This window comes from Myxine glutinosa, chromosome 1, assembly GCF_964187855.1.
Source record: "Myxine glutinosa chromosome 1, kmMyxGlut1.1, whole genome shotgun sequence".
Lineage (NCBI taxonomy): Eukaryota > Metazoa > Chordata > Myxini > Myxiniformes > Myxinidae > Myxine > Myxine glutinosa.
The window spans coordinates 436,217,064-436,243,311 of NC_136261.1; the positions used below are offsets into that span (position 1 = coordinate 436,217,064).

A 26,248-nucleotide genomic window follows, 5' to 3' on the forward strand; every position below is an offset into this window, starting at 1 on the left:
TGCCAGTTGGTTGGGTGTGGGTCCTTCTCTCACCAGCCATGGCTCCTCAGCAAAGGACTTCTGCGACTCAATGGGACTGACACAATCTGTCAATTTTCCGACCCGGATCTCAGTCAACGGAGCATCTTATCTTCTGGACTTGGTTATGACTAACTTCCCTGAAAATGTCTGCTGCTCTTCTTCTGCTCCAATCGGCTCATATGATCATGTGCTTGTTAAAGTGGACATCTCTCTGACCATTCTCAGGGAGCCCCCTCAGCGTCGACAAGTCTGGCATTTCACTCAGGCCAACTGGCACCGTCTTCAAGAAGCCATCAATCATCTGGACTGGTCTCCCATCTCCACCGCCTCTGACATCAACTCATCCTGGGAATTCTTCCAAAGTAAATTGCTCTCTCTCATGCACGGATTTATCCCATCTCGTCTTCAGTTGTCATACTCTTCCTCCCGTCCATGCTACACGGAATCTTGTGGTGAGGCTGTTGCCCAGGAACAACTTGCCTTTGTCTCCTGGAAAGCAAATCCAACGGAAGGATATCTCATTTCTTTTCACAAAGCCCGAAACAAGTGTGTGTCCACCCTCAGGAGAGACAGGAAACAACATCTCTCCGTTCTCAAGAACGAACTCTCTTATCTGTCTCCCTCTTCCAAATCCTGGTGGCGTCTGGTCAAATCTGTTTCTGGTGTTTGTTCCTCCTCCATCCCCTCCATTAACCCCTCAAACGGCTACACAGCTGACTCCGCATGTGAAAAAGCTGAATGCCTCAACTCTGTGTTTGCCTCTAAATCTTGTGTCCCAAACCCATCCCTCTCTGTACCCACCGTACCCAGTCATGCCCAGCTGCTCCTGGACTCTGTGTCCTTTCCTCCTGACAAGGTGGAAAAGTTTCTGTCAACCCTCGACTCTCATTCTGCAACTGGACCCGACGGCATCAGCTCACGGGTCCTAAAAGCCTTTTCTTCCGCTCTTTCACTCCCTCTCTCTGTTCTCTTCACCCTCTTTTTTGCTCAAGGTCATCTGCCATCTGCCATCTGCTGGGAAATCAGCCAACATCACCGCTTTACACAAAAAAGGTGCAAAAACAGATCCTCGCAACTACAGACCAATCAGCCTTCTACCAATTCTCAGCAAAGTCATGGAATCCATCATTGCTTTGGATATGAAATCTTTCCTCTTCTCCAATGGCTTGATCTCTGATCATCAAATTGGTTTCAGACCAGGTCACTCTACTTTGGACATGCTGCTTCTGCTGTCTAAACAATGGATGGAGGTCCTGAATGCCAAACTGGTCATTAGGGCTGTCTCCCTTGACATATCACGTGCCTTCGATACGGTCTGACACCCAGCTCTGCTCACCAAACCCTCCTCCTTTTGTATCCATGGGAATCTCCACGCATGGCTGGCGCACATCCTCTCTAGTCATAGTCAACGTGTGGCCCTGAATGGGTTTCTCTCATCTCCTCTTCCTGTTCAGGCTGGAGTTCCTCAAGGCAGTGTTCTGGGCCCTGTGCTTTTTCTGGTCTTCATCATTGATTTCCCCGACTCTCTTCAAAATCCTCTCGATCTCTTTGCTGATGACTCCACTCTCTGCCGCTCCATTCCTCATCCCTCAGATCGGCAGTCTTCAGCCTCCTCACTCTCTGCAGACCTTGACAAAATCAAAGACAGGGCAAACAAGTGGAACATGTCTTTCAATCCTGACAAATCTCACACTCTTACGATGTCTCTCCGAAAAGACCAACTGGACAACCCTCCCATCCACTTTCTGAATAATCCTCGCCAAGATGTCTGGCACTCAAGCTTTTGGGTCTCACTATCTGCCATGATCTTTCCTGGGAAAACCACATTTCAAATCTGGCCTCCAAAGCCAGTCGCCGACTGGGCATCCTCCATCGTGTGAAGTCCTTCATTGGGACACCTGAGCTCCTCACCACATACAAGGCTTTCATCCGCAGCTCAATGGAATACTGCTCTCCCCTCTGGGCTGGTGCTCCTGCCTCACACCTAATTCGTCTTCACGCTGTTGAAACCAAAGCCTTCAGAATCATTGGAATCTCCCACGATGAAGCTACCTCCAAGGGCCTTTCAGTTACTCACCGCAGGCAGGTTGGTGGTCTTTCTCTCTTCTACCGACTCCTCTCCGGCCTTGGTCCTCCAGCTCTCTCTGGGCTCTGTCCCCCAAATATTCCTGCAGGTCGCACAAGGTCTGCCTGCAACCCTTTTATTGTTAAACTGCCAAAATCAAGACTCTCTGCTCACCTTCACTCCTTCATTCCTCTTTTCTCCCGCCTCTGGAACAAACTCACTCACTCTCTTCAATCCCACTCCTCCCTCCAGGTCTTTAAAAGTGCTGTTCACCACCATTTATTGTCTTCCCCCATCCAAAACCTTAATCTTTTCTACCCCTGCTAATTTCACCCCAATTCCCCTTTTTTTGAAATAACAACTTCCTTCCTGAAAGTGCTTGGTGTCCTTGTGTTTATACTTCTCCCACCCCCCCCCCCCCCACCCCCTTCCCACGCCGTCCCCCCCAAGCCCTCTCCCTCTCACACATTCCCGATGTCCCTGCTCTCAAATGTTGTGTTTGTGTCCTTCCCCATCTCTCCCCATCTTGCATAAATTAGCAACGTGGAAAAAAAATCACAGAACAGCAGGTTTTAAAATAAAGTGTGAGTTTTTATTTATCTTGGGCTTTTCATGTTGTGGTGACTACCGCAAGCATGTTTTTAAATAAAGTGTGAGTTTTAATTTTGATAGGGTTTTCATGGTGTGATGACTACAAAGAGCTAGTTTTTAGATAAAGTTTGAGTTTTAATATTTATAAGGCTTTCATGGTGTGGTGACGACCAAGAGCATTTTTTTTTTAAAGTGTGAGTTTTCATTTTTATCTGGCTTTTTCATGTTGTGATGACTACCAAGAGTATGTTTTTCAATAAAGTGTGAGTTTTAATTTTTATCGGGCTTTTCATGGTGTGGTGACGACCAAGAGCATGTTTTTAAATAAAGCGTGAGTTTTCATTTTTATCTGGCTTTTTCATGTTGTGGTGGCTACCAACATGGCAGTGGATGACTTCAGCGTTTTCAGCAAACCAATGATCCAGTTATATTTAGATTTGTGAATCCACTTCATATCGAGACGTGCACAATGAAGTCATTATTTACCACTTCATAATCATCATTGGCCATTTTTTAAAACGTTTTTTAAATCAGTTGAAGTCAAATTTTCTAATAGGCCCAGCACTACAGGATCAACAGATGAAACAATCACAAGTTTGTAGACAAAAAAATAAACATTTTATAAACTCATGTTCTGATATGTAAATGACTTGCAACGTTGTGATGTCTGGAAGCGCGAACAATCAGAACAATGAAGGCAATCAACTCTATATCCGCTCTATTAGCATTGCATTCAGCTCCACGTTACTGGTCCCCGATGTCGCGCATGCGCACACCGGACTCACATACATCACAATATCTCCCCCACCCCCCCCCCCTAAATTACAAATCCAACCGGTCTGGATGTCTAGATGTGCGGGACGACCTACGCAAAGGAGTTGTTGCAGGCACAGATCTATGTGACATGGACAAATGTACCGGAATGTCGGCAGGCACAGGTACAGGAACGTCGCGTGGCGACGCATCACTGTGACAGCTTCAGTTGCACGCTCGGGAACAACAGTTGCTCTTTCGAACAACAGAACAATAACTGGATGAACCGCAGGATTTGCATTATCCTCCAACTCAATATAACGCCGCTTGATTTGGTCCATATGTTTCCTAACCAGACGCCCATCCTTCAGCTCGACACAAAAAACACGGGTGCCTTCCCTGTTAAGATCAACACCTGGCAGCCATTTCGCTCCATGGCCATTGTTTAACACATAAACTGGATCCTTTACTGCAAAGTCTCGCAACACAGCCCCGTGCGATCATTATAGAACTTCTGACTGACGCTTGCTAGCAACAGTTTCACCGACGTCAGGATAAACAAGAGAGAGTGAAGTTTTGAGGTCTCACTTCATAAGTAATTCTGCTGGGGGCACTCCAGTTATGGTATGTGGTCGTGATCTATACCCTAGCAACATGCGTCACAAACGCGTTTGAAGTGAACCTTGAGAAAATGCCTTAATCTTTCCTTGATGATCTGTACAGCACGCCCTGCCTGGCCATTAGAAGCGGGTTTGAACGGAGCAGAACGGACATGTCTGATGCCATTCTACCTCATTAATTCCTGACATTCCTGGCATGTGAAACACGAACCATTATCGCTTACCAACACATCTGGTAGACCGTGAGTAGCGAACATGACACGTAAATTCGCAATGGTAGCAGCAGAAGTGCTGGTAGACATGATAGAGCATTCAATCCACTTGGAAAATGCATCAATGACAAGGAACATTTTCTCTAAGAACGGACCTGCAAAGTCAACATGAATCCTGGACAAGGTTTGGAAGGCCACAACCACAGGCTGAGCGGCGATTTCGCTGACGACTTACTGAGCTGTGTACAGGTATCACAACGACGAACACAAGATTCAAGTTCAGAATCAATACCAGACCACCCAACATGAAACCTTTCAATAGCTTTCATCATAATACAAGGATGGGTACTGTGTAGTTCAGAGACCAAGCTCTCTCTCCCCTGTTTTGGCATGATGACAGGTCTGCCCCAAACTAGGCAATCTGATTGGACAGGTAGCTCATCTCTACGACGTGAATATGGTTTGTACCCCGAGTCTGGTATGCCGGACCAATCGCCAGTCATAATGCAACGCTTGACTACAGACAACACAGGATCTCTGTTAGACCACAACCTAACTTGAGCAGCAGTGACCGGAGAGCTGTCACTCTCAAATGCATTCATAGCCAATACAAGGTCAGCGGGTTGAGGAGTCTTGTTGTGATCAGCAACAGGCACCGGCAGTCGACTCAGTGCATCAGCACAATTCCCAGTGCCAGGCCTGTAACGAATAGTATAATTATAAGCAGACAACATCAAGGCCCACCGCTAAACACGTGATGACGCATTGGTGTTGATGCCTTTGTTCTCTGAAAACAAGAAAGTGAGCGGTTTGTGGTCAGTTTCAAGCTCAAACTTACGACCAAATAGACACTGATGCATATTCGTTACCCCAAACACACAGCCTAAAGCCTCTTTATCAATCATACCATAGGCTTGTTCGGCTTTCGTCAAGGTTCTGGAAGGGAATGCAACAGGCTGTAACTTGCCCGACTCATTGGCTTGTTGCAATACACAGCCAACCCCAGAGGCACTGGCATCACACGACAATGCAAGACACTTACCTGGATCATAAAGAACAAGCAACTTGTCAGAACACAATAGACCTTTAGCTTCCTTGAAGGGATCATCCTGAGATTTGCCCCAAACCCAAATTTTTCCTTTCCGAAGTAGCTGATGCAAGGGTTCCTGTGCTCACCTGTGGCAACAAACTGCCAAAATGGTTTAGCAAACCCAAGAAGGAACGTAATTGTGACACATTTTCTGATATGGGCGCATTCTTGATTGCTTCAACTTTGGAATCACATGGCATGATTACAGCGGCAGTGACTCTTCTGCCTTGGAACACCACTTCGGGCGACATAAACATGCATTTCTCACATTTCAGTCTGAGCTCTACTTTGTCCAAATGACACAGAACTTCCTCCAGGTTACTGAGGTGTTCTGTAGTGTTGCAGCCCGTGATCAGGATGTCGTCCTGGAACATGGCAGTTTTTGGCACAGATTTCAATAGACTTTCTATGTTTCTTTGAAAGATGGCTACTACTGAACGGATTCCAAAAGGACAGCAATTGTATATGAACAGCCCTTTGCGAGTGGTGATGCACGTGAGTTTCCTTGACTCCTCATCCAGCTCTTGTGTCATGTTGGCAGGTGTTAGATCCAACTTGGTGAATGACTTCCCACTAGCTAATATCAAAAACAGGTCATCCCCTTTGGGCAGTGGATACTGATCCTGTATGGAGTGGCGATTTATGGTCACCATGTCGTCCCCGCAGATCCTCACTGCTCCACCGCTTTTCAACACAGGAACAATTGGACTTTCCCATTCATTTAAGGGGGCATTATACCATTGAAGGCAAAAAAAAAACAATTTTTTACAAATATACAAATGCATCAATTAAAATGTTTGTTTCCTAGTATTGTATATATGTACCAAGTTTGAACGTAAATGGACTTGTCATATAAAAGATATAAGCTGTAAAGTGGTAATTCATCATTTGTATGCATCTGGTTACCATGGTAACCATGCATAATATAATGCTATGTAATGTATACCAATGTTATGTTCATATATCAAGCAACATGTACATATATAGTTTTGCATATTTTCAATCAAGACATTTTATCAAAAAGTGCATTACTGTGATTCAGTGTTGTTTTTACTGTGTTCAGTGTAATGGGGAGCTTATATCTTCTCTATGACAAGTCCATTTACGTTCAAACTTGGTACATCTATCTATAATTCCAGTAATCTCTGTGTGTTTGTTTGTCTGTGACCGCTGTTTCTCGACAACCACGGGTCCGATATACTTTAAACTTGCCAGGTATATTGCTGGGGACCTGAGGATGTGCCTTTTCAAGGTTTCATATTAATCGGACAAGTAGTTACCGAGCTATGTCCAAAAAACGATTCAACCAATCAGAGAGCAGCGAGCTATCACGTGTGCTGAACGTGCTGAACAGACTCTGCCTCGGACGGCACATTTGAGAGCGTATTCATTTATTTCACGTTGGCAAACTATGTTGGCGTTAAACTATGTTTTAAAACTAATTAAAACTAATTTGCGATTCTTTCGCTTTCCTGCGCGTTTGTGCACACTATGGCGATTTCTTTACCAAACTCCGCAAGCCGTTCGCTTTGGACCAAACCATTTCATGTAAATAGAGGGGGGGGGGGGGGATTGTCACCGTACTCGCAAGCCGTTCGCTTTGGACCAAACCATTTCATGTAAATAGAGGGGGGGGATATAATTTTAGATATATATATAGTACGGGCATGCCCTAGTATATACAATACTAGGAGACAAACATTTTAATTGATGCATTTGTATATTTGTAAAAAAATGTTTTTTTTTTGCCTTCAATGGTATAATGCCCCTTTAACTCAATAGCAGAGATGACCCCCTCATTCTGGAGTCTCTCAAGTTCACACTCGGTCTTTTGTCTCATCAAGTAGGGAACAGACCGACCTTTACAATAGATGGGCTGCACTTCCGGATTCAGATGAATTTTAACTTTCATCCCCATGAAGGAACCAATTCCTGGCTCAAAAAGAGATGGAAATTTATCCAGCACTTGAGCACAACCAGGAGCCTCCACTGTACACAGCTCTTTGATCACATGCGAGTTCAACTTTATGCTCTTAAGCCAGTTCCGCCCGAACAATGTAGGGCCATTGCCAGGCACAACCCACATGGCCAGTTCATAAAGTACACGATCATAAGACACACTGATAGCTGTGCTGCCAAGCACCGGAACAATTTCCTTTGTTTAAGTCCGAAGTTTGGCCCTCACCTGAGTCGATTTAGGCTTCACGGCCTCACAGCCCCTCAGCTTGTCAAATGTTTTCTTGCTCATAATCGACTAACTCGACCCTGTGTCCACTTCCATTGACACCTGCTTGCCTTTTAGTTGAAGATCAACCGTTATTGGTGTGGAGCCACCAAAAATCGTATGCAACTCATACTTCCCATCATGCAGCAATGACTCAGCACCAGCGACATTCTTGCCATCATCCACATGATGGGCGGTGGCAGTACCATCCCCACTGCTGGACTGGAGACACCTCTTTTGACGATGTCCAATCTTGCCAAATCCTTTGCATGTGTACCGTTTGAAACGGCACTGGTGAGCCACATGATTCACACCACAATGTCAACACATGTTCTCCGGGCCTCTCTCTACCAAGGAGGCAAGGTTTTAAAAACACAACTGGTCTCGGCACAGCCTTATACGAGGATGGAGCAATCTTATTTATTACATTTATTTAATCTTAATGCCCTTTTGATGAGATCTCCTGCAGGTTTTCAGCAGTTGTCACACACGCCTGTGCAATCTTCACAGCTCTTTCCAGATCAAGGTAGTCTTCTTGAGCAATAAGTTTTCGCAAGATGACATCGTGGTTTACCCCAATCACAAAGAAATCTCGGAGCATCTCATCAAGTACAGCACCAAATGGACATGGCTCTGTTAAACGGCGCAGATCAGCAACAAAGCCGGGAATGTCCTGATCCTCCCATCCAGTGTGTGTGTAAAACTTGCACCTTGATATTGAAGGAGCTGGGGCTCCCACGTCGTTCAGAAGAATGGACGCGACAAAAAGCTGGAATTCATCTGAGTTGCTTTATTGAAATCAAACACTCAGGCACTCTGAAAACCCGTTTATCGGTCAGCAATATATATCTATTAACCCAGGGGGTTTGCCCAGGCCCGGCGCCAGGGGGCGTGGCCCAGCGTCCTGGCTGCGGCCTGGCAAGTTGAGGGCGAGCCTGCCCGGGCATGCCCGGGCATGCCCGGGCGTCCCGACCGAGGCCTGGCAAGTTGAGCGCGGGCCTGCCCGGGCGTCCTGGACGAGCCCGGCATGGTGATCGCTCCGCGTCCTTGATAGGTGCAAGGCGATTGTGAAACCCCAGCGGCAGCCGCTACAATATGATGAGACCAGCTTTCGGCTTGAAGTGCAGCTTTACAAGCTCATAGAGTTCCTCATAGGAAAGGTCGGTTGGTCGCCGTGGTGACAGCAGGTTTTTGATGAGTCCGTACACCTTGACCTTCTGCCCGCACACAGTCAACAACACAGAACGACAACGGACGGCATCACCAGCGGCCGCCATGTTGTTGGCCACAAAGTACTGGTCCAGCCTCTACACAAAATCCGCCCAATCCTCCCCATTGGAGTATTCATGGAGCATGCCGATAGATGCCATCGAGACACGAGCGGTCTTCACCTCGTCGCCACTTGTGATGTCTGGAAGCACGAACAATCAGACCAATGAAGGCACTCTACTTTATATCCGCTTTTTTACTCCCGCTAGGGAGTTATTCGTCAAGCCGTGTGTGTGTGTGTGTGTGTGTGTGTGTGTGTGTGTGTGTGTGTGTGTGTGTGTGTGTGTGTGTGTGTGTGTGTGTGTGTGTGTGTGTGTGTGTGTGTGCGTATGTGTGTTCGTGTGTTTGTGTGTTCGTGTATTTGTGAACAAGATATCTGGAAATGTTCTGAACGGATTTGGATGAAAGTTGGTGGGATGATTGCACTTGGGATAATGAAGAATTGATTAGTTTTTGGTGAAGCTCAGGATATTATTCCGGATCCAGGAATTTTTTGAAGGATTTTTTACCATTGGAAGATAGGGCTCAGAAGCGGCCACCCACGGCGGGAGTACGCGCTCTACTGGGTGGCGTTCTAGTTAGCATTGCCCTCAGCTCCATTTTCCTGGTCCCATGTATCGCGCATGCGCACACCTGCCTCATGCATCACAGCCTCTTTGTGGGAGGATCCTCTTTGTGGGTGGATTCCTGATGTGGGTGGATTTATCATCGTGGGTGCCCCTCCTTGTGGGTGGCTTCTCTTTGTGGGTGGCTCCTCTTTGTGGATGGCGCCTCTTTGTGGGTGGCTCCTCTTTATGGGTGGCGCCTCTTTGTGGGAGGCGCCTCTTTGTGAGAGGAGCCTCTTTGTGGGAGGCTCCTCTTTGTGGGAGGCCCCTCTTTGTGGGAGGGTCCTCTTTGTGGGAGGCCTCTCTTTGTGGGAGACTCCTCTGAGTGGGTGGCTCCTCTTTGTGGGAGGCTCCTCTTTGTGGGAGGCCCCTCTTTGTGGAAGGCTCCTTTTTGTGGGTAGCCCATCTTTGTGGGTAGCTCCTTTTTGTGGGTGGCGCTTCTTTGTGGGAGGCCCCTCTTTGTCGGTGGCCCCTCTTTGTGGGTGGCCCCTCTCTGTGGGAGCCCCCTATTTGTGGGAAGCCCAACTTTGTGGGTGGCTCCTCTTTGTGGGTGGGGTCTCTTTGTGGGTGGCTCTTCTTTGTGGGTGGCTCCTCTTTGTGGAAGGCTCCTTTTTGTGGGTAGCCCCTCTTTGTGGGTGGCTCCACTTTGTGGGTGGCACTTCTTTGTGGGAGGCTCCTCTTTGTGGGTGGCCCCTCTTTGTGGGTGGCCCCTCTTTGTGGGTGGTGCCTCTCTGTGGGAGCTCCCTATTTGTGGGAGGCCCAACTTTGTGGGTGACTCCTCTTTGTGTGTGGCCCCTCTTTGTGGGTGGGGTCTCTTTGTGTGTGGCCCCTCTTTGTGGGTGGGGTCTCTTTGTGGGTGGCTCCTCTTTGTGGGTGGCTCCTCTTTGTGGGAGGCCCCTCTTTGTGGTTGGCACCTCTTTGTGGGTGGCACCTCTTTGTTGGTGGCACCTCTTTGTGGGAGGCCCCTCTTTGTGGGAGGCCCCTCTTTGTGGGTGGCACCTCTTTGTGGGAGGCCCCTCTTTGTGGGAGGCCTCTCTTTGTGGGAGGCCCCGCTTTTTCGGAGGCCCCTCTTTGTGGGAGGCATCTCTTTGTGGGTGGCGCCTCTTTGTGGGAGGCCCCTCATTGTGGAAGGCTCCTCTTTGTGGGTGGCCCCTCTTTGTGGGTGGGGTCTCCATGTGGGTGGCTCCTCTTTGTGGGTGGCTCCTCTTTGTGGGAGGCACCTCTTTGTGGGAGGCCCCTCTTTGTGGGAGGCCCCTCTTTGGGGGAGGCCCCTCTTTGGGGGAGGCCCCTCTTTGTGGGTGGCCCCTCTTTGTGGGTGGCTCCTCTTTGTGGGTGGCTCCTCTTTGTGGGTGGCCCCTTTTTGTGGGTGAACCCCTGTGGCTGCCGGCTCCGCGGGCGCCTAACGGAGGCTCTGCTGGGCACCCCCTGCACTCGGTTAGGAATTCGGTTAGGAACTAGGTGCAAGTTCGGTCAGGAATTTGTAATTTGTTCAGGATGCCGGCGATAGTTCGCCTACTCTTCAAAAGGAAACCGTGGGATCTTTGACGTCCACCGATTCAGGTCGGCAGACGGGATTCCCGTTTAACGCGAATCCGAGGGACGGTACGCGCATTGATGTCACCCTACGTGTTGTGGAAGAACATACAATCAGGTTCAGATTCCAATAGACTAACCGATTAAAACGTTTACCGGATTCGAACCATTAACCAATTCAAATGTTTACCGGATTCGAACCATTAACTGATTCAAACGTTTACCGGATTCGAACCATTAACCGATTCAAACGTTTACCAGATTCGAACCTTTAACCAATTCAAATGTTTACCGGATTCGAACCATTAACCAATTCAAACGTTTACCGGATTCGAACCATTAACCAATTCAAATGTTTACCGGATTCGAACCATTAACCAATTCAATCGTTTACCGGATTCGAACCATTAACTGATTCAAACGTTTACCGGATTCGAACCATTGACCGATTCAAATGTTTACCGGATTCGAACCATTAACTGATTCAAACGTTTACCGGATTCGAACCATTGACCGATTCAAACGTTTACCAGATTCGAACCATTGACCGATTCAAACGTTTACCGGATTCGAACCATTAACCAATTCAAATGTTTACCGGATTCGAACCATTAACCAATTCAAATGTTTACCGGATTCGAACCATTGACCGATTCAAACGTTTACCGGATTCGAAACATTAACCAATTCAATCGTTTACCGGATTCGAACCATTAACCAATTCAAACGTTTACCGGATTCGAACCATTAAAAAAATTAAAATGTTTACCGGATTCGAACCATTAACTGATTCAAACCTTTACCTGATTCGAACCTTTAACCGATTCGAACGTTTACCGGATTCGAACCATTACCCAATTCAACCGTTTACCGGATTCGAACCATCACCCAATTCAACCGTTTACCGGATTCGAACCATTACAAAAATTAAAATGTTTACCGGATTCGAACCATTAACCAATTCAAATGTTTACCGGATTCGAACCTTTAACTGATTCAAAGGTTTACCGGATTCGAACCTTTAACTGATTCAAACGTTTACCGGATTCGAACCATTAACTGATTCAAACGTTTACCAGAATCGAACCTTTAACTGATTCAAAGGTTTACCGGATTCGAACCATTAACTGATTCAAACGTTTACCAGAATCGAACCTTTAACTGATTCAAAGGTTTACCGGATTCGAACCTTTAACTGATTCAAACGTTTACCGGATTCGAACCATTGACCGATTCAAACGTTTACCAGATTCGAACCTTTAACTGATACAAACGTTTACCCGATTCAGTCCATTACACGATTCGAACCATTATCGGATTACCATAGTCCATAATTTACCCTATTTGCACATTCGCATCCACCCTTTTCACAAAGATATCCACAACACTCCCCATATTTGTAATGGTACAAACCTAACTTTGAATCGGGTGAAGGGTAAAGGATAAAGGGTAATGGGTAAAGGGTAAAGGGTAACGGGTAAGGGGTAACGGGTAACGGGTAAGGGGTAACGGGTAACGGGCGGGCAAAGGGTAAAGGGTGAAGGGTAACGGGTAAAGGGTAAAGGGTAAAGGGGTAAAGGGTAACGGGTAAAGGGTAAATTGTAAGGGGTAAAGGGTAAAGGGTATAGGGTAACGGGTAAAGGGTAACGGGTAAAGGGTAAATGGTAAGGGGTAAAGGGTAAAGGGTATAGGGTAACGGGTAAAGGGTAACGGGTAACGGGTAAAATGTAAAGGGTAACGGGTAAAGGGTAAAGGGTAACGGGTAAAGGGTAAATGGTGTTATCTCACGGACATCTGTGCGAGGTGATGGAAATAGGAATTCGGAGAAAAGTGATTTCGGATGTAAAGGAGTTTGTAATCATCGACCTGACACATTTACACGAAGCACGGAGTTTAAACTGCAAAATGTGTTTCTGAAAGTTGCTTTTCCTGATCTCACGAGTTCGTTGTATTATAATTTATAAATAATACAAACAAATGGAGCGTGAAAACGGTTTTTTGAGGGTGTAATTTGGCGCCACATCCACTGCGCGCCGAGTGCGGTCGTCCTCCTCCGCCTCCTTTTTCTCCCTCCTTCTCGTCTTCCGTCTTCCTCCTACCCCTCCTCCTCCTCCTCCTCTTCTTCCCCCCACGTCCTCCTCCTTCCCCTCCCACGTCCTCCTCCTCCCCTCCCACGTCCTCCTCCTCCTCCCCCCTCCCCTCCCCTCCTCCTCTCCTCCTCTCCTCCCCCTCCCCTCCTCCTCCCCTCCCCACCTCCTCTCCTCCCCACCTCCTCACCTCCTCCCATCCCCTCCCCTCCTGCTCCCCACCCCTCCCCTCCCCTCCTCCCCCGTCCCCCTCCCCCACCTCGCTCCTCCTCCCCCTCCTCGCTCCTCCTCTCCCCCTCCTCGCCCCTCCTCGCTCCTCCTCCCCCCTCCTCCTCCCCTCCTCCTCGCCCCTCCTCCCCCCTCCTCGCCCCTCCTCCCACCTCCTCGCCCCTCCTCCCCCCTCCTCGCTCCCCCTCCCCCCCACCTCCCCCTTCCTCCTCCTCCACCTCCTCCTCCTCCTCCTCCTCGAACATCGATAAGAGAAATCCGTGGATCGGGTTTCGGGAATGATGTTTGTTTTGATAAATGATAACGAGATGAGAACGAGTTTGTTTATTGAATGGGATAATCAGAGATAACGTCTTCATCAAACCAAACTCACCCAATCTTCATCAAACCTTTTGTCCGCCCCATTCTTCCCTTTCTCCAAGCTATTCTGAAATCTCTGAAATCTCTGACACACCTTCAACAGCTCTCCCTACCTCTTCCTCCTCTGCCACATCATACCCTACCCCTCCCCCCACCCATGTTCTGTATCCGATGCTCCCCCTTCCTCTTCATTAACGGTATGGACCTCAAACATCCGGGGCCTCCGCTCAAACTTGACTGATCTCTCCATACAGGTTGCATTCTGACAAACCAGATGTGATCTGCTTAACAGAAACTTTCCTCCTTCATGATGTCTCTGATGCCTTGGTATCTCTCCCAGGTTACTCCCTCCTCCGATATGATAGACCTGAGCCTCGTCCTGGAGGTGGGGTTGCTATCTTTATAAAAAAAACTCTCTTCCTCATTCGCTCTCCACTGCCCTCTCTCCACCTCACCCCCAGGAATACCTTTGGCTACGGCTTCCCCTTCGCTCCCACCTTTTGTTCATATGTGTGTTGTACCGTCCACCAAACAGCGATGACTCCATCTACATCTCGCTGTCTGATAATATGGACCAACTTCTATCTACCCATCCCAACTCTCTCTTCCTCATATGTGGTGATTTCAATTGTCACCATGCCAGTTGGCTGGGCGTGGGTACCTCTCTCACCAGCCATGGCTCTTCAGCAAAGGACTTCTGCGACTCACTGGGACTGACACAATCTGTCAATTTCCCGACCCGGATCTCAGTCAACGGAGCATCTTCTCTTCTGGATTTGGTTATGACAAACTTCCCTGAAAATGTCTGCTGCTCTTCTTCTGCTCCAATCGGCTCATCTGATCATGTGCTTGTCAAAGTGGACATCTCTCTGACCATTCTCAGAGAGCCTCCTCAGCGTCGACGAGTCTGGCATTTCACTCAGGCCAACTGGCACGGTCTTCAAGCAGCCATCAATCATCTGGACTGGTCTCCCATCTCTACCGCCTCTGACATCAACTCATCCTGGGAATTCTTTCAAGGTAAATTGCTCTCTCTCATGCACAGATTTATCCCATCTCGTCTTCAGTTGTCATACCCTTCCTCCCGTCCATGGTACATGGAATCTTGTGGTGAGGCTGTTGCCCTGAACAACTTGCTTTCGTCTCGTGGAAAGCAAATCCAACGGAAGGAAATCTCATTTCCTTTCACAAAGCCCGAAACAAGTGTGCGTCCACCCTCAGGAGAGCCAGAAAACAATATCTCACCGTTCTCAAGACCGAACTCTCTTATCTGTCTCCCTCTTCCAAATCCTGGTGGCGTCTGGTCAAATCTGTTTCTGGTGTTTGTTCCACCTCCATCCCCTCCCTCACCTCAAACGGCTTAACGGCTGACTCCGCACGTGAAAAAGCTGAATGCCTCAACTCTGTGTTTGCCTCTAAATCTTGTGTCCCGAACCCATCCCTCTCTGTACCCACCGTACCCAGTCGTACCCAGCTGCTCCTGGATTCTGTGTCCTTTCCTCCTGACAAGGTGGAAAAGTTTCTGTCAACCCTCGACTCTGATTCTGCAACTGTTCCTGACGGCATCAGCCCACGGGTCCAAAATCCTGTTCCTCCGCTCTTTCACTCCCTCTCTCTGTTCTCTTCACCCTCTCTTTTGCTCAAGGTCATCTGCCATCTGCTTGGAAATCAGCCAACATCACCGCTTTGCACAAAAAAGGTGCAAAAACCGATCCCAGCAACTACAGACCAATCAGCCTTCTCCCAATTATCAGCAAAGTCATGGAATCCATCATTGCTTCAGATATGAAATCTTTCCTCTTCCCCAATGGCTTGATCTCTGATCATCAATTTGGTTTCAGACCTGGTCTCTCTACTCTGGACATGCTGCTTCTGCTTTCTCAACAATGGATGGAGGTCCTCAACGCCAAACAGGCAATTAGAGCTGTCTCCCTTGACATTTCACGTGCCTTCGATACGGTCTGGCACCCTGCTCTGCTCACCAAACTCTCCTCCTTTGGTATCCAGGGAAATCTCCACGCATGGCTCGCGGACTTCCTCTCTGGTCGTAGTCAACGTGTGGCCCTGAATGGGTTTCTCTCATCTCCTCTTCCTGTTCAGGCTGGAGTTCCCCAAGGTAGTGTTCTGGGCCCTGTACTTTTTCTGGTCTTCATCAATGATCTCTCTGACTCTCTTGAAAATCCTCTCTATCTCTTTGCTGACGACTCTACTCTCTGTCGCTCCATTCCTCATCCCTCAGATTGGCAGTCTGCAGCCTCCTCACTCTCTGCAGACCTGGACAAAATCACAGACTGGGCAAACAAATGGAACATGTCTTTCAATCCTGATAAATCTCACACTCTTATGATGTCTCTCTGAAAAGACCGACTGGAAAACCCCCCCATCCACTTTCTGAATAATCCTCTCCAAGAAGTTCTGTCACTCAAGCTTTTGGGTCTCACTATTTGCCATGATCTTTCCTGGGAAAACCACATTTCAAATCTGGCCTCAAAAGCCAGTCACCGACTGGGCATCCTCCGTCGTGCGAAGTCCTTCCTTGGCACACCTGAGCTCCTCACCACATACAAGGCTTTCGTCCGCAGCTCTATGGAATACTGCTCTCCCCTCTGGTCTGGTGCTCCTGCCTCACACCTAGCCCGTCTTCACGCTGTTGAAACCAAAGCTTTCAGAATCATTGGAATCTCCTGCGATGAAGCTAACTCCAAGGGCCTTTCACTCACTCACCGCAGGCAGGTTGGTGGTCTTTCTGTCTTCTACCGACTCCTCTCTGGCCTTGCCCCCCCAGCCCTCTCTGGGCTCTGTCCCCCAAATATTCCTACAGGTCGCACAAGATCTGCCTGCAACCCTCTTATGGTTAAACTGCCAAAATCAAGACTTTCTGCTCACCTTCACTCCTTCATTCCCCTTTTCTCCCGCCTCTGGAACAAACTCCCCCACTCTCTTCAATCCCACTCCACCCTCCAGGTCTTTAAAACAGCTGTTCACCACCATCTCTTATCCTCCCCCATCCAAAACCTTGATCTTTTCTACCCCCGCTAATTTCGGTCCCCTTGTGTTTTATACCTCTCCCCCCCCCCCCTCCCCTTCCCACGCCTCACGCCTCCTGCCCCCAAGCCCTCTCCCTCCCACACTTCTCCCTGCTCTCAAATGTTGTGGTTGTGTGCTTCCCCTTCTCTCCCCATCTTGTCTTCCGCTCCCTCTTTTTGTATATTTTGTTTGTGTGGTTGATTTGTTTGTGAAATAAACGTTAGCTCTTTCACGAGCCTCGATTCAGTATACAAAAAAAAAAAAAAAAAACGGGTTTAAAATAAACGTTATCATCACATGAAAGGGTTTAAACCCCCGCGGAATGTTCCCTCATTCGGTTATTCATTCACAAGAAAATAAACTGACGGTGAAAAACAAGGTGAAAAATCCAGCTTATGTTATTAAAATAATCACGTGACCTGCTGGGAGACTCGAATGTGCGGGCGTTCACACGTTCATTCTACGAGGCTGCGTCATCACGTTGTTCATGACGTCACTGAACGAGGCTCCACCCCCTATGACCTCAGTTCGCGGAAGTTTTTACGCGATTCAAAATCTTCATCAGCAGGAGAGGTAACATGTCCGTACTCGTACCCGGGTTAAGGAGTTATCAAGTTATTAATGAGAAAGGTTGTACAATGATCGTGTTTGGTTCACTCTGGTAATGAAGGAGTGTGGAGAGTGCGATCGGGAAGATCCGTGTGGTTCGGCAGGATGACGTCAGTTTTAGGGAGTGAGAGGCAGACAGAGACGCAGGTTCATTCGTTTCACCACCGTCAGATCGATGGAGGTTTTGTTTTCATGTCTGTTCATCTATTTGTGAACAAGATATCTGAAAGAGTTGTGGACGGACACGGACGAAACATGGTGGAGACGTTGGGTGTGGGACACGGACGAAACTTGGTGGAGACGCTGGTGTGGGACACGGACGAAACATGGTGGAGACGCTGGGTGTGGGACACGGATGATTTTATTTTATACCAAGTCGAGGCTCATGTAAGAGCTAACATATGGAACATATAATAAAGGGAGCGAGAGGGGGTGAGAGGGAAGTACAACAACAGTGGAAAACAGGGATATCGGGAGATTTGTGGAAGAGAGAGGGAGGACTGGGTGCGAGGTTAAAGGTTTGAATCCGTTAAACGTTTGAATCAGTTAACTGTTAACGGTTCGAATCTGTTGAAGGTTTGAATCTGTTAAAGGTTCTAATCCGGTAAACGTTTGAATCGGTTAAAGGTTCTAATCCGGTAAACGTTTGAATCGGTTAAAGGTTCGAATCCGTAAATGTTTGAATCTGTTAAAGGTTCGAATCCGTAAACGTTTGAATCGGTTAATGGTACGAATCCGTAAATGTTTGAATCTGTTAAAGGTTAGAATCCCGTACACGTTTGAATTGGTTAAAGGTTCGAATCCGGTAAACGTTTGAATCGGTTAATGGTTCGAATCCGGTAAACGTACATGGGATAAACAAGATGGACACGACAAGGGATTTTAGAGAAAAAAAAACACGGAATTTGAAGGAGGTAGGTTTGAGGTAGGTTAACGGGGGTAGAAAAGATCAAGGTTTCGGATGGGGGAAGATAAGAGATGGTGGTGAACACCTGTTTTGCAGACCCGGAGGGAGGAGTGGGACTAGTTATACTAGTTATGCTAGTTATACACCAAAACAAACAACAAAAACGACCGGGAAACTTATCTTTGAGGAAGTTGGCAGAGGTGAAAATCGCACATCCACAGCTCAGAGACTGGAACCGGAAGTGATGATACGAGGTGAACCTTTCGAACTTCGTTTTACGAAAACTCCCATTGAGTGATGGATCAGATGTTTCACTCATGAAATCTCATTATAATCTCTGTTTATGTATTTGTCGACACTCGTACATTGTCATGAGACACCTGGCACTCTGTTGTGTTACCTGTTTGTGATTATCGAGTGCACCTTCTGATGATCTTATCCAGTTTGTCATTTCATTTAATACCCTGAATGATTATTCCGAATGTTAATACTCGGGGATTGTTCTTTATGTGAATACGCAAGGAAAATCCCATCAAATGATGGATTCACCCATTCAACACAACACACAGGATTACAGTAAATACAAAGTTATCGATTACATCCGACAAATTATTTGCAATAAATATTTCAGTTCAATAAATAAGACTCTCTGGGGAAGATTAGCGGTGACAGAAGAAATTTGTCAACACATTCCATATTGGAATAAGAGCATTGTAATTTCAGCATGCCACACTAATTATTTACATATATATATACTTGCTCTTCCATTACTTAAATATTTCTAATTTTCAATCTCCATTTGCAGGTTTCAATTCAACCCTGCTTCACACTCTTCTCTCACCCCAAGGAAATGGCTTCTTCTTCTTCTTCTTCTTCTGATATTGGAGTTATTTTGAATGAACTCACATGCCCAGTGTGCTTTGAACTCTACAAGGAGCCCGTTGCTTTGCCATGTGGCCACTCGTTTTGTCGTGTGTGTATCGAGAAATCCTGGGAAAACAGGGAAGAAGAGACAGGTTGTGTTTGTCCAAATTGCCGTGAGGTTTTTCCACAAAAACCAAAGCTCAAGAAGAATGTGATCATTGCCAACTTGGTAGAAAATGTGAAGTTGAAAAAGGGAAAGTTTGGATTGGAGGTCCGAGTTACAGAACATGGTGATGTGAATGTTAAGGAAGGAGTGAAATCGGGGGGCAGTGAGATTTACTGTGAGCTTTGTTATGGAGAGGCAGCCAAGAGGTGTGTACCTTGTGAGATCCTCTGCTGTGAGAAACACCTGAAGCCTCATCAACAGAAAGGGCACAAACTGGTGGATCCTGGAGTGAAGATTGAGGAACTAAGATGCATTGAGCACAGAAAGCCAATGCAACTCTATTGTAAGGATGATGGGAGCTTGATGTGCGTCACGTGCACAGGTGGACAACATCGGGACCACGACGTTGTTGCTTTGGAGATTCCTCATACTGAACTGAAGGTGAGTAAATCAGTGAAAAAATACTTATTGCATGTGTTATATCTATACTATTTTGGTTATTTCCGTGAAATAAGCTCATAGAATGTGTCCAGCTGCCCAGTCGTCCGGCCATGTGTATATATGTACGTCCATCAACATTTGACGAAAATATCTCCTCACAAACTACCCGACCAATTATGGATCTAATTTGTAACGATTTATCAGGCCAGCAAGGTCCCACCCATTGTGCTCACCATCTGTGTGAGTGCCCCTTTAGAGGAGGTAAAAAGGTTCTGCCTTAAATATTGGTATTTTATTTTAAAATCATCATCTCAGAAACCATGAGACAGATCCCGACCAAACTTGCCAAGAGGCATCGGGACCATGCCCTTAACCATAGGTTGTGCTCCTTATGGGAAATGTCACCTGGAAAGGGGGCCATGGGCCCCTCCCAAATCCATCATTTTCACGAAAACATCTCCACAACTACCTCAACGATTATGGACCAAATTTGGTACACCGCATCAGGGCCTGTTGCTAGAATCTCAGATAAGCCTGTCCTGTGGTTAAACCGCATATCCGGAGTATTAAATGTATACACTGGAAAGGTTCCAGTAAGTAGGCCCTGGAAAGTAATGTTATGTTTATAGGGTTATCTGGCAATGCCATACCACAGGGCAATGAAATACCATAGGGCCTCGTAGAATTGTATAGATTACCATGGTCCGTATGTCGCAATGAAGAAGAAGAAACCCGATGTACCATAAATAGGGAGCCGTTAGACCGTATGTCATATAAGAGTTTATCTTTGTTCCCATGATGAGGGGTGTGGTTATGTTAATTAGTTAGGGATTAATGGTAAATTCCCCGTATGTAAATGGCCTCTGTGCTTTTCCCCTTGTTCCTTATGACACACTAAAACATACGCTACACTTAATATAAACAGTAAATAAAAGCCAACCAGAACAGGACATTAAACAATACCGCTGGCGCTGTCAGCGGCCACATCACAACATCAAGCAGGCAGGTCCGTGAGGCCACACCCTGAAGAGCAGTGATCGGTCTGGTATTGTCGAGTGATGAGAAGGACTCGCTGATGGGAGCAGGCAGCGATGTCATGCGATGACATCAGAACCTTGAGAACAAAAGAACGGGGTCCAGACATTTGTCCCTCTCTTGGTCCTGGCTTTGGTCGTAGGCGGTCACGTTTTACCTGTGTGGTCGCCTGTGAGGAGATCGGTGAAAGATTTTTGGGTGCCTTTTGGGAGCTTTGCAAGTGAAAGGGCGGCGTTTTTCGCAGCTGTTGTTCTTCAGAGGCGGAAGGGGCCGCGAGCGAGCCGAAGGAGGTCGTGTTATCTGCTTGCCTCACGCCGGTGGCTACTAAGGGTGCGGTGCCACCGCCATCTTGTGCGCTTTCCATGGGGTGCCTTCAAGCTTCAATGACTACCAAGCTCCCAAAGTGCTCGTCGCGACCAGAGCTGAGTGCTGGCAGAAACATGAATTATTTTTAGCTGCGATGAGCAGCTCCATGAGAGGACCGTGTTGATGTTGTTGTTGTTGTTGTTGTTGTTGTTGTTGATGTTGGGGTACCTTTTTGAACAGCGCATGCGCATACATGATACACAATGTGCATGTGCGCAATATTGCAACAGATATCCTCATGATTCCACACGTCGCAGCTGGTGACCACACTGTGGTCATTTTTCTCTTGTTATTTTATCATTCCCCTTGTTTGTATACGAGTCCGTATGGAGGGTCCCTGAATTAGAATTTTAGTTTTGCCGTGCATTCTTTTGTTACCGACATTTCTTTCAATAAAGCCAGTATTTTTGCATTATAATTCCGTGTCGGGTTTGAGTTGATTATCACAGGTTCAAAGACATCCAGTGGGACCCATGAAGGTAAGAGCTTCGTTACCCATCGCTGCCCTCATCCCCCGCGCGTATTCACACCGCCATTAGATTGAACGCCTTGGAGTAAAAGCTCAATTGGCTATCCGTCCCCACTCCTCAGGGGTGCTCACACTGGGACGCGACAGTAAGGTCTCATGGGATTGTGCTCCTCATCCGGATCTGGCCCCTGTAAGAGGCTGAAAAGGGGGTTTTGCTTCTGTTGAACACGAGGTAATGTCGCTGATCCAACTTCTCTCTTTCATATAATTTTAATATACCATATTTTTCAAAATCCATCTGCAGAATGGGGCATGGGCAAATAACCGTCAGCCCCCCACGGCACCCTCCCCAGCCATCTACCGTCAAGACAGCTGAGAAACAGTTTTTGTGATTAATGTCATCCTGGGACTTTTTCTCATACAGCTCTAGAGTTAAAGAGAAGAGATGATTTCAAAATTTTAATGAAATTCCCATCACATTAACTGTGCTCCTTATCACAAATGTATATTCCATCTCTATATATAGTTGTATTTTCTGTCTGTTTGTCCACCAAAAGAATCGGCCCAACCTGTAGTAACCCCATAATATTGCATACAAATCCTCTTGGCAAATGGAGATGCAAGAAAACATTTTCAAACCTACAGGTTAGGGGTTTCAGGGTGGGGGGGGGGGGGGGGGAAGACCCCAATTCTCTAGATGTAAATGTGTATCGTATAGCACCACCCCGTGTTAGCCCGTATTACAAATCATCCTGTATCTTCTAAGTTCCTTCCACACAAGGTGTGGTTCCCTCTGCTAGTATTTATATAATTTTGTGCAGGATGTTCCTTTTTAATCCACCACCGGTTCATGATTCTTCACTTCTGTTGTTTCTTTATTCTGTGCAGGGTGTTTTGGCTGCAAAGTATCCTCATGTGTCACAGTCAATGGAGAGCATTGCATCCCAACTACGGCATGTTCAGGAAGAGGAAGGGCAAACAGAGGTGGGAATCACCATTAAGTCATCGTTGTTTTGTGAAGGGATGTACGATGATGTCCTTCCTGCTGTCCTTTCTTCCTTCCATGTGTGCGTCAGTTATCAATGTTTTTTTTCTTTTTTTTCTCCAACGATAACTGGAGAACCACTGAAGGGGTTTTAATCAAACTTGGCACATGTACGGATTGAAATTCAAAAGATAAACTGATGGTATTTTTGGGTTCAACAGGTGAAAGTCTCATTTTACAGACCACGAGTCGAGTTACAAACATCAAATGTTACCCTTTTCTTTCTCTGTCTTCCTCTCTTTCTCTACGTTCTGTGACTTTTAATTTTTATGGCGTAGCCCATAGAGCAAAGCCGTATAGATCAGTGTTTGCCCGTCCGTATGTATGTATGTACGTCCCCTCAAACGTATACCAATCAGAGCTGAGGATCTGGTCACATGAAAAGGTGAAGTGATTACGTCTGACGTCATTACGGCGGTACGTGGCTAACTCCTCACACATTTTGACTCCAATTTCGTTCAGGCCGAACATATCATTGAAACATTTTGCAGTTTTGTTTTTAGTTTATTTTAATTCATATTTAAATTTAGCAAATGTTGGAGTTCCAATGCTTCAATATGAATTCATCATGTCTCCAGACACCTTGAGCTCCCTGCATTGTACGGCTCGGTGCTGGGTTCTGCCTCTGAGGCCTACTTGGTTTTGCAGTGACCAATCCTCTGATGGTGTCGTGAATTGGTTAAAGGTTCGAATCCGTAAATGTTTGAATCTGTTAAAGGTTCGAATCCGTGCCTCTGATGGCAAAACGGAAGTGGCCGCTACACGTCTTTCTCAGTCGCACGTTTATGTGTGAAGAGTGTGCGCCGAATCTAACATGGAAGCGGCCGCTTCACCTGTTTCTCAGTCGCTTTTCACACGCTGCCAAGTTACTTTGGAACCGCATGTTTATATAGGAAGAGTTCATCATTATGGTCAAAGCGATGTATGGTTGGTTCATTGTAACTCGAAACATAAAATAAACAAAGCAGTGTCTCAATGCAAAAAAAAAAAAAATACCTACATTATTTGGAAACTGGTATCCCCACCGAGGTCTTACTATCCTCTTCAACTAAAGTATCAAATAAGCCTGGCTATGCCACTGATAGACTTTTGGTCTTGTTTATTCAACCTTTGAGATGAAACGTAACAGCGGGTTTACATCTAACATGGACAGAGGCATATCCATCAACACATTTGCTTTGGATTATATTTTCTAGTTTCACTTTTATCCTCCATGTGCATCAATTTTGAAAATAAATAAATTGCAACCCTGAAATGTTAATTCGGACTTATTGGATGTTGAAATTTCCTATTGGATTCCTGCACTCAAAAATATTTTCAGATAAGAGTGCCCACTTCATTTTACCTTCAAAAGTCACTCCTGGTACAAGTGATCTGATCCTATCAGCCATAATCCATTATACCTTTTGTTAATTTCTACATTTTCTCTGAAAGTTTCTTATTGATTTTTGAATAATCAAACAATGATTCCTCCCAGAACTCCAGCGGAAATGCTGAGGACAGGTTGGAGGAGAAGCGAAGGTTGGTGTGCCAATTTGTGAACGAATCTGTGGATCTGATGAAGAGTGAAATCAACAAGAGGAAAATGGAGAAGCTTTCTCTTCTTGGAAAGCAGAGGGAGAAACTGGAGCAGCAGATCGAGGATCTACGTCAAGGAAAATCCACAATGGACGCAGCATTCCATGATCTGGAGGCCATTTCTTTTCTACAGGTGTGGTTTATCATAAACGTATTACAAAAGTTTTAATGTTTAAAATATACTGTTTGGGGAGAGTTTGTCATTATTCAAATATAATCCTTGAGTTGAGACCTTGTTACATGTCACGATTGATGGTAAAGGTGCAGTATACCATGCAATGGTTCAAAAATGATGAATGAAATGGACTAGAAAGGTGAGTGAATGCATTTCCAGGTGTGTTTGTCATCATGAAGTGGGATTTAGGTTTTGTCACAATTCAGGATGAGAGTGAGTTCATGTCATGGTCTCCAAAGCAGTGATACAGCATGACTACCTGGTCACTGTTGAGGGTTTCTATCATTCCATTCAAGGATTTTATCCAAGTGATGCTCACAGTGACCTCCAGGTACCATGACATCATGGCTTTCATCATGTGCTGGATCATTCGTGAATGTTTTGATTTATCCAGGTAGTCAAAGTTACCTGTATGTAACCACCTGGAGAACGTTAGCATGAATTATGGTCAAACAACCTCTTCACATTCTTTGTTCCTGAACGATTCAATGTTATTCATGTGAATACTGTTTGGGTTACAGATTTACCTTATCAGGTGTTTTCACCAAAGGGAAGTGTCGTACTATTTCAAAATTAAAATCAAATTTATCTTTTCCTTACCAAATTGAAAACGTCTTTCTTTGTTACCCCATGCATGCGAAGCCTCCATCTCCAAAACTGTGACTCAACGTCGTCTTATTGCAGTGTACATGGTGATGTACAAGATTGCTTCAGTAACACTAACACCTGGATATTTTTAATGACGAGCTTTAAAATCATTATTTTATTAAAATTGAAGATCGTAATTGAACACTGCGTGGGGTGTCATGTTCTGTGAACTCTCTAGTATTTAATAAATAAAAACAATCATTCATTCATTCAAATATATTGATCTCATTCCTTGTTTTCATCCTTTTCAGGGTTCCAAGGACCTGATAAAAAGGTGAGACTGCATTGGTGTCCGACATATTATCAGCACATCCTGATGTTTTTGACCCAATCGTGTTTTAAATATTTAAATATACTAGGGCGTGCCCGTACGTGGGTGCAAAAAAACATGCGTGCAAACAACAACAACAAAAAAAAACTTTGAAACCACGTGGCAGTAACGACCACAGAACCCCCCCCCCCCCCCCTCTATTTACATGAAATGGTTTGGTCCATTCGCAAAGCCAAAGCGAACGGCTTGTGAGTACGGTAGAACCCCCCCCCCCCTCTATTTACATGAAATGGTTTGGTCCATTCGCAAAGCCAAAGCGAACGGCTTGCGAGTACGGTGACCATACCTTGGGAACCACTTGTCCGATTAATTTCAAACTTTGAAAAGGCACATCCTCGGGTCCCCAGCAATATACCTGGCAAGTTTCAAGTATATCGGACCCGTGGTTGTCGAGAAACAGCGGTCACAGACAAACACACACACAGACACACACACATACACACAGAGATTACTGGAATTATAGATAGATTTACTAAATAATAAAATGAGACAAAATAAAGGGAGACTTTGAGAAATGAGGATGAGGGAAAGAATGAGGATGAGGGAAAGAATGTGGTTCGGGAAAGAATGAGGGTTCGGGAAAGAATGAGGGTTAGGGAAAGAATGAGGGTTAAGGAAAGAATGAGGGTTAGTGGAAAAAATGAGGGTTTGGTAAAGAATGAGGGTGAGGGAAAGAATGAGTGTGAGAGAAGGACACACGGGGTGAACAAGATGTAACTGATTCAGGTTACTCAGTTGTCCTCGTGAACTAGATTATTTTCCTCACGCGATTTCCTTCCCCATTTCTGATCTATAAATGAACAGTTTTGGGTTAATTTAGGGAGGAGGGTCATTATAAAGTTCATTTGTGTTATTAATTGGACACAAACTTTAAGAAGCTCCTTAAATCCTCATTGATCCTCATTTGAGTTTATCTTGTTTAGTTCATT

At 46.0% G+C, this 26,248-nt stretch overlaps 1 protein-coding gene across 1 annotated transcript in view; it reads left to right on the forward strand.

Moving 5' to 3' along the window:
• The first annotated feature begins 17,199 nt into the window (after nucleotides 1–17,199).
• The window catches only part of LOC137418097 (E3 ubiquitin/ISG15 ligase TRIM25-like), a 39,908-nt gene continuing 30,859 nt past the window's right edge, over nucleotides 17,200–26,248 (forward strand). Inside the window, exons 1-5 of the mRNA XM_078770742.1 lie at nucleotides 17,200–17,258; nucleotides 19,007–19,672; nucleotides 22,431–22,526; nucleotides 24,065–24,298; nucleotides 25,240–25,262. Of these exons, the coding sequence (XP_078626868.1) occupies nucleotides 19,052–19,672; nucleotides 22,431–22,526; nucleotides 24,065–24,298; nucleotides 25,240–25,262 (974 nt within the window). The 5' untranslated portion in view covers nucleotides 17,200–17,258; nucleotides 19,007–19,051. The remainder of the gene's footprint in view (nucleotides 17,259–19,006; nucleotides 19,673–22,430; nucleotides 22,527–24,064; nucleotides 24,299–25,239; nucleotides 25,263–26,248) is intronic.